Here is a 9,160-nt window from a genome sequence, read left to right as displayed (position 1 = left end):
CAACAATAACAACAATAACAACAACAACAATAACAAAAAAGAAGAAGAATGTTAGAATAAATAAATAATAAATAAGTTGCCGTAAAAAAGTCCAAGTGATGGGTAAAAAAAGGCAAAAAAAAAAAGGAACTTGTATTTTTATTGCAAACTGTAACCCTGCTATAATTTGAAGTATTCCATTTTAAATGAAAATATTTAAAACATGCAATCAAGTTAATTTCTATGCATGTTCTTAGTTTTGGTCTTACTTTTTGGTCAACATTCTTTTTCTCGCAGCGATATTTTAGGTACTTTGAAGTAAAATGGCTACTTTACCTGGGAAATGTATAATCCCTGTTTACCTTAATTAACCCTTTGGCCTCATGGGAATCTAAAGCTTCTTGTCATACTTTTATTAGGATTCATGATGATACAGGCACAGGCACAAATCCCTAACCGCCCCCCACACACCTAAAAGCCCCACCTTTTGTAAAACATGCCTTGGCGAGTTCACCGAATAAGCATGCAGTTCTCTGCACCTCTACTAAACTCAAGCTTCAGCTCGTTTCTTTAAATCCCAGCTTCTGTGCTTAACTTTTCCTCTGACTTCATATTTAGGTTGGTAGAAAACATTAAACAAGCTCGTTTTCACAACATTTTCTTTAAATGGAACCCAGAGCAGGCTTAATACAAGTTTGGACTTCTCAAGGCATGCCACGTCTGTTGCCGTCTCACCTGGGAGTTAAAGACAAAGTACTTGGGGGTGCACATCTCCTCGTCGCTCGGGTGGGGCTGATAGTGGACCCCTGCGGTTTGATGAACATTGTGTCCGCTGAGGACAGTCGAGGAAACGTCGGCCCGCGAAAAGTCCATCTGAGTGGTGTTGCTCGGCAGTGTGTACAGACCCGACATGTCCGAGGAGTTCATGCTGAGGTTAGCCGAATGGCCGTAAAAGAAGGGAAGAGGGCAGGGGAGCTGGGATTTCTTGTAGATCACCTGAAAGAAAAACAAAATGAATCAAAACAGACACAAGTTAAGCAAGCAGTATACTGCATACGAACTGCCAAAATCGTGCCAAACTGTCGCGGTTTCATGACAAAATCATGCACCATAGCACTTCCTTGTCGTGACCCACAGGTCGAACTTTTTTACCCCCCTCCACATAAGAACACAAGAACTTTATTGTGTGATTGGTCAGAAGTTTGTGGGAGTGTTTGTGCTGAAAGCGCTCTGACGCTGCATTTTGCTTCAACAACTCGCTTCAAAAAAGAAAAAAGAAAAAAAAACCCAGCTCGCTTCTAGAGCCGACTGTTGTACCAGGAAACGGCAATTTATAAAGACAGTCAAACAGCCAAAAACTCATAAATAGGGGATAAAAACAGATGTTTTCCCACGATGGAATCTGACTGATAAAAAATTTGGAGCTTAATCTTGAACCAGTTTGTGGATAAACGTCGAGTGACGAGTCTCAGACTTTTTTTTCCCTGCATTGTGGACTTCAGCAGGAAGAAATCCCATGCAGTGCTGTATGCTGCAGCAGGAGGGGTTTCCCAGGAGCTCGGTGCGGGGTGTCTCAGGAGCTATGAAAGGTGGGTGCGAAAACGAACGCCGAACAACCACAGGACGGCACGTCGTCCGGTCAGCTGCTGAGCGACCATACTGCCAGCTTTAGGCATTGTCAGTTTTGGCAACTTAAGGAGCAGCAGAGCTGTTTCTTTTGCTAAAAAGCTAATGCAAATAGAATTTGTGTTGGGTTTCTCATGACTTGGTGACCACCGTTTTTCTTTTAGATTTGCTTTTTGTCAAAACTGTCAGCAACCATGCTGGCAAGCAGTTGTGTATTTATTTAGCATTAGTGATATATGGGCCATATGCTACTTTATTTACTTACAAAAACAGAAAGTTAATTTAGTTAGCTAAACACTATAGCCATGTTTTCACGGCAGAGTGGTTAGGGGAGTTGTCCTGGAACCGGTAGGTTGAAGGTTCGATCCCCTATTCCAGCTGCCTCAGTTGTTGTGTCCTCAGGCAAGATACTTCACCCTAATGCCTCTGATGTGTGTCCCATCAATTTATGAATGTGATTTAAAGCACTGATTAGTCTCCATAGATGATTGTACATGTTAGCTTTGCAGAGACCTAATAGAGTGCTGTGTGAATGGGTAAATGATGACACAGATTGTAGTGTGAAGGGCTTTGAGTATCCTGGTTGGTACAGTCCATTTACCATTTAAAAATCATCAGTTAAGTTGCTAAACATAGATTTGTGTTAAGGTGTATGCCAGCTTTACAAACAAATTATTCAGTTCATGATAAATTTCCAAACTACACTGTCGTTGTTTTCTTTTTTAGTTATTTTCTGTTTAGTTTGCTGATAGCACAATGAATCCTGGGATATCGTCAGCCACATAGGATACTCAGTTGCAGCTTACATTTTTTGGGTTTTGTCGGCCACATGGGTAGGCGCCTTCGAATTGGGACAGCCCACGGCGCGGTGCAGTGACATAAGCAGCCGACAAATGCACTCTATGTTGGCTGCAACCCCAGAATGGAGACACAGCTCGTATAATTTACAGTCAAAACTCCCCTTTGCTAAACAGCAAACATGCTAAGTTAGCAGTTGCGTGTCAAATTTGTCTAGCCTTCTCTTGTTTTTTTGTTGACTATCATATTTTTCATGATTTCTGTCCTAGAAGCACATGAACAAGCTATCTAAAAACAGGTAAAGCAATGCAAAGACTGCTAACCCATGAATTAGCAATGTGTTAGCATTCATCTTGAAAGCTGAACTTACTGCAGCCAGGAAAAAGACCATGCAGGACAAGGAAAATCCACTGGTGTAGCCCAGGTAACCTACAAAAACAAAAAACAAACAAACACAAGAATGGAATTAAATAAAAGAAATACTAAAAACAAAACAAACAAAAATAAAATAAAAANCCCCCCCCCCTTCTCTGAACAAGTTTCATTCATACAGAACACAACTAGTGCCACGGTGAAAAAAAAAATCACTGATCTTGTTCCGTACAAATTTATGCCTAAAAGACGAAACTTACGTATAAATCTAATAGTCACAAAGAAAATTTAATGCAAGCATGTTTTGTCATTAAATAAGTTCATCAACTATTCTTTAATAGTTTTCTCTGGTAGTTGACCAGCAGGTATATAAATTTTGTCTGAGTGGTGGAGCTGACCACAGACCTAATACCAAGATTATGTTCCTATAACTCCTGACCGTTAGAGCTGACTAAGGTCTGGACGAGTGTCAAGTTATGGTTATGGTTTATGGTATATGGGGATGGGCGAAACCCATGTGAGCGGAGGCCTCATAAGTAGGGTTGGGCATAATCATATCGTGTGCAATTAATCGTCAGAAAAACATTAATCGATTATTTTTTGGCACTTGACAATTAATACGATTAATGCCACCAGGCAGATTGACTGGATATTTCCCTGGTTGGTCTGCTCAATGCTCCTCTCCGCTTCAAATATGACTAACATTTAAAAAAAAATTCTGTAATTCATTTATCTATCAACACAATTTAAAATTTGATGTATAGCCGGAAGTCTTTAATTTTGACAATTTGGAACAGATTTTTATGAAGAGCAAATATTTCCCACTAAATTGGTCATGTGACTAGGACATAAGGGTGTCCATGGACTTCAGGGGATTAATCGTCAATTTAATCGTTATAGGCTAAATACAACAATTAATTGTGATTAATGTTTTTGCCAATATAGCCCAACCCTAATCATAAGTGGGCCCTTTACTCTCCCCAAAAGAGACACTGTGTTTTAATCAAACCTTCGTGTCCCTCAAAAGAAAGACACCAGGTTAGAAACACTCAGTGTTATAAGCTTCTCAGGATCCGTAAAAATGTTCTCCAAGAATTCTTTCCCTTTGAGTAGTCAGATGTAAACTGGGTGTCAGGTTACATCTGGTTTGGTGAAGATGACTACGGACAGCTGCAAGGACATGGAAGTGCCAAGTGGTTCAGATGCAGGGGGCTCATATTTGACAGTAAAACCAAAACCAATATTTAGTACGGAAGCAAAAAAGGGCCAAATGATTTTAGATACAAATCAAGTTCATCAGCTTAATGAATCATCAGGAAAATACATTTTCATGAYCACTCTCAGCTTATGTAGTTTAGAGAATCTGTGGTCTTACCCAGGTTTTTGAGGAGAGATAACGGCAGAATGACTCCGACCGACACAAAGACCACCAGGTAGTTGCCATTCAGGTACCATTCCCTGCAAATATAACACAGGTTTAAAACTGCAGGAATGGAATATTAACTCAAGGTGGTACATTTAGCTGCTCAAGAGAACAGAGGCTCACCCAGAGTTCTCTTCTAAGTGCATGAAGGTTCTGATGACTTCTGGAAGCTCATACTTCACAATAAAGAGGTAGCTGGACATGGCTGAAAGACGACGAGAAAAGAATTATATTCTCTAAAAATGCATAAATTTACAACAAAATTAGGGTCACGTATTTAAGATTTACCTCCAATGTTTTGCATGATTATCGAAATAAAGGCGGCCATTTTTCCTGGCCAACCGAAGGCTCGCTCTCCCAGCGTCTCATATATCAGGGATCCTAAACCAAATTAAAAAAATAGAAAAAAACATCAACCATCGACTAAGACAATGAAAGTACCACACATTGTATATATAAAAAACTAACATATGAACATTTATTTATGAGCTACTAGCAGAGGGAACACATCCCTTGAGTTTGGGCAACACTAATTTAAAACTTCTTATTGGTCACTTGGGAGAAAACTGATCTTCACTTGAATACTGACCTCCCTCTTTAGACGTCAGCAGGAGCAGGTGTACAGAGTATAAAGATAGGATGGCCACAGCAATCAGGAGGATTCTACACAGAAAAGAATAAAAAACATTAAGTAAAAATAAAAGCTCATCCAAGAAGATTTGATGCTGTCCTAGAAATTCAACATACTATTTCTTCTCATTAGAGGAAGTTACAGCGAAGTGACACCCTGCAGCTGCTCAGAGATGTCATTTGGACGCATTGGACACCCTGTCCTGTCAATTTTAGCAAGGTTGCATGGTGAACCATGCAGAGTCATGTCTGTGCTATGGAGTCGCAGGATTCTTAAAATGACATTCCACTGATCAGCAGGGTGATACTGGAAGTACAGTGAAAAATACTGCTGGTGTTGGCTTTAGCTGCTGCAACATTTTTCGTAGCGTTCCAATCAATGCTGAAAAACTACAATTACTCCTAAGGGAATCCTGTGGTATTCCCAGGCCAGAGAAGAGCTACAGCAAGTTCTGGGGCCTCCTACTGGTGGGATGTGCCTGTAAAACTTCTTTTGGAAGGGGTCCAGGAGGAATCATAATCAGATACTCAAATCAGCCCAACTGATTAAACAGCGGCTCTACTCCGAGCTCCCCTCGTATGACGGAGCTCTTCTTTCTATCTCTCAGGTTGAGACTAGCCACCCTATAAAAGAAGCTAATTTCATAAGCTTGTATCTGGGATCTCGTTCTTTTGGTCTGGATCCACGCCTCATGACCACAGGTGAGGGTTGGAACACAGACAGACCAGTAAATCTAGAGCTTTACTAAAGATTCAGGGTGACAGTGGGATGTTGGAAAATATCCACGATTTAGACAAAGGATAGTAGGGATGTAGCTAAAGGCCAGCTAGCTGATGATCATAAGTGAGATTTCTTTACAGACCAGATATTAAGCATAATGTTTTATCCTCCAAAGCTTTTCTTTGAGTCTAGACGAATCAGAAATCCAAACATGATCTTTGTTACCACAAAACTACATGTTGCTAAATGCTAAGCTACCAAGAGTGACAAACTTTACCAGCTAAAGAGTCCCATGAATAAACATTCATGCCGAGTCTCTGTTATTCTAGACTTACGTAAAGAGAACGATGCCAGTGTTTGCCATGGCGAAGGACAGGCCCAGAATCCCACTGCCCATAATGGCATTGCTCAGATTAAAGACAGACATGCCAAAGGAAGCATGGCCAGGAAACTGTGTGAGGAAAATTCAGATTAATCGGAATCTGCAATCTGCTTTTACAGTCTGTTGATCGATAACCTTAACATCATTGATCTTACATCTTCTTCCTCATATTTCTTCTTCATTGGTAAACCATTCGACAGGAACTGGTGGTCTTCTCCGTCTTCATTATCGTCCACAAAATGGCTGCAGCAAAGAACAAGAATATAGTCAGAAGCATGAGCAAAAATGATGGTTTGTCATTTTGAAGCTATAATGCTTTAATTTACTTTCTTGACCTGTTCAGGGTTCCCTTTTCCGAGTCCATGGGATCTCTGAAGTGGCCGTTCAGGCTGGCGGTGCTGTCATCATCATCCTCCGTGGGGACCCTTTGAAGCTCCATTAATTCACGAACCTTTGGCATCTTGGGGGACAAGGCAGGGCGAGACGTGGTGAAAATTTGGCTTTTTGGGATTTTCAGGGTGGAGACTTCACAGAGAGATGGCACCAAGTCCTTCTTCCTTAACTCTGCCTGGATGTTTGTAAGTTACAAGAAATTCCTAAAAGTAATAAAAGAAAGAGGAAAAACATGGATGACTCAACTTTCTGCTTCTAAACTCAGATAAGACAGAGGTTCTGGTTTTTGGACCTGAGCATCTTAGGGATCAACTTTGCAGCCTTTCACCTTCTCTGGATGGCATTATTCTGGCTCCCAGTTCTAATGTAAAGAAACTCGGTGTCGTTTTTGATCAGGATATGTCTTTTAACCCCCACATTAAAAATGTTACCAGGACCGCCTACTTCCACCTACGTAATATCACTAAAATTAGAAATATTTTGACCAAAAATGATGCAGAAAAACTGATTCATGCATTTATCATGTCTAGGCTGGATTACTGCAATTCTTTATTATCTGGGCATCCAAAAAAAAAAAAAAACTCTTTAAGAAGTCTTCAGTTAATCCAAAATGCTGCTGCTAGAGTTTTAATAAGAGTTGGAAGGAGAGACCATATTTCTCCAGTTTTAGCTTCTCTCCACTGGCTCCCTGTCAAATTCAGAATAGAATTTAAAATATTACTCCTAACATTCAAAGCTCTTAACAACCAAGCTCCATCATATATTAAACATCTTATTGTTCTATGCTTTCCTAACAGAGCACTTCGCTCTCAGACTGCAGGTTTACTTGTGGTTCCTCGAGTTTCTAAAAGTAGGGAGGCAGAGCTTTCAGTTATCAAGCTCCTCTCTTATGGAACCAACTTCCAGTTTCTGTCCGTGAAACTGACACTCTGTCTACTTTTAAGATTAGACTGAAGACTTTCCTTTTTGATAAATCCTATAATTAGACTTAGGTTTCTTGAATTATTTCTCATTTCTGCTGCTATAGACTTAGACTGCTGGAGCACAAACTGAGCACATTTCTTCACTCTGCTGTTGTCTTTAATCTCTCTTCTCTACATGTTTATTGTAATTATTTCTATCAATAACATGTTTTTTCTTTTTTTCTTTTTGTCTCTTTCTTAGAAGAAGGACCAGTTCTTCTGTGTTTGGCTGTGTCTCTTTCCTGTCCCCCAACCCAGCCGGTCGAGGCAGATGGCCGCCTGTCCTGAGCCTGGTTCTGCTGGAGGTTTCTTCCTGATTAGCAGGGAGTTTTTCCTCTCCACCGTTTGCTCAGGATGGGAGACTGTGATGAAGTGATTCAACACAATCTGCTGGCTTCTTCTTTAGATTGTTCTTTTTTCATGTGCATTGAGACAACATATGTTGTGATTTGGTGCTATATAAATGAATTGAACTGAATTGAAATAGTTACAGGTTAGAACGATTTTAAAGAATTCTGGTCTGACCTACTCTAACCAGCCTGCTAAAGTTTATCCAAGAGTTAGTTTGTAACTTCTCACAGGCCTACAGATGTATTTGTTTTCAGGCTTATCAGTCCCTTCTAGAGCCTTTTGGCCTTGATGGCAAACACTTCAGATTGGAGCTGTCTAACCTGTAAAACATTTCCTGGAAATAAGGGACTCCGTTTTTCCTTGAAGAAGACCTCTTTGACCCATAAACAAAGATGAACCGGATCAATTTTTTCCATCTATATAGCAGTTGATTTAATCGAAGTCTAGCTTTAAGTTCATGGTGTCTAGACCATCTGTTGACCACTGGGACACAACTACATGGGAAGCGCTAAAATCTCAAAGCAGCAGTGGTAAAAGTTTAATTACTTTGTGCATCTTTATTCAAAATCCAACTCCTACATGCTATAATGGGTATTTAAAAAGATTACCGTAAGTTCATGAAACCCAATGATCCCCACCATTAACAAGAACTTGTTCTTGAAAAGGTTAAATTGAACTGCCTTTAGAAAAAAAAAAAAACAAAAAAAACAAAGGTGTGCCAAGAATGTCATCTACTTTTGTTTTCTATAACTAATGTTCATCAATAGGTTATGTAAGAGACAACAAAGAACAACATGACTCAAAAGGCAACAACCACAAAAAAAAAAAAAAAAGATTTACAGTGTTCTTTGTGTCTCATACAAAGAGCTCTTTGAGCGAGCTGGAAGAAAAAATAAGTGCTCCACACTGAAAAGAACCAACAAACCATGGAAACAAACACATCCAGACCAACACGGTTGTTCATGTTTTATTAGACTAAAAAACCAGAAAGCACATCTAGGAATGACATTACACCCAAATCAACTGCGTTGCTGTTATTATTTGGGTTATTTAAAGATGTCAATCAGGATAATTCATTAACATCTGCATTTTTAATAAACATTTAAAATATTTTTTTTATCTTTCTAAATTTTTCAATAACAAGTAAGAACATATTTTCTACAAGCTGTGTTCAGTCAAGTTCCTGTCTGCTCTGTTGGATCTATGCATCCCCTGAACTCTTTGTTTTAAACAATATATTAAGGAAAATACTTTAAAAAAATCTATATCCTCTTTTTAGTTTAATATTTTTTTCATTGGCACAGAAAAAACACATCCTGATGCCCGGGGAAAACTCTCAACAGGAGAACAGTTCCTGGCAAATACTTTGAACCCTGTGTTCTCTGGTTCAGGGGGAGACATGAGAAAATGTTCCAGGTTGTCAGAATCTGGATGTGATAAAACCTTTAGGTTTACCTTTACCATAAAAAGAGTAAATAAAAAATCTCAAGGAAATGTAATTTAATTATTATATTATATTATAT

General features: G+C 39.3%; 1 protein-coding gene across 3 annotated transcripts in view; it reads right to left on the bottom strand.

Annotated features, from left to right (window-relative positions):
* Positions 1-9,160, bottom strand: part of slc38a4 (solute carrier family 38 member 4) — a 23,049-nt gene that overhangs the window by 11,245 nt on the left and 2,644 nt on the right. Inside the window, exons 2-10 of one of the 3 annotated variants that reach the window (XM_014033597.1) lie at positions 6,258-6,527; positions 6,087-6,174; positions 5,885-6,000; positions 4,788-4,861; positions 4,487-4,579; positions 4,322-4,403; positions 4,151-4,233; positions 2,774-2,832; positions 715-975 (exon numbers count right to left, since the gene is read on the bottom strand). In XM_014033597.1, the coding sequence (XP_013889051.1) occupies positions 715-975; positions 2,774-2,832; positions 4,151-4,233; positions 4,322-4,403; positions 4,487-4,579; positions 4,788-4,861; positions 5,885-6,000; positions 6,087-6,174; positions 6,258-6,391 (990 nt within the window). In that variant the 5' untranslated portion in view covers positions 6,392-6,527. Of the gene's footprint in view, positions 1-714; positions 976-2,773; positions 2,833-4,150; positions 4,234-4,321; positions 4,404-4,486; positions 4,580-4,787; positions 4,862-5,884; positions 6,001-6,086; positions 6,175-6,257; positions 6,607-9,160 lie in introns of those variants that run through there. The other 2 variants (XM_014033599.1, XM_014033598.1) reach the window with 2 other exon arrangements.

This window comes from Austrofundulus limnaeus, unplaced genomic scaffold, assembly GCF_001266775.1.
Source record: "Austrofundulus limnaeus strain Quisiro unplaced genomic scaffold, Austrofundulus_limnaeus-1.0 Scaffold1782, whole genome shotgun sequence".
Taxonomy (NCBI): domain Eukaryota; kingdom Metazoa; phylum Chordata; class Actinopteri; order Cyprinodontiformes; family Rivulidae; genus Austrofundulus; species Austrofundulus limnaeus.
Note: the sequence above shows the minus strand (reverse complement) of the source record. Positions and strands in the feature narration are given on the sequence as shown.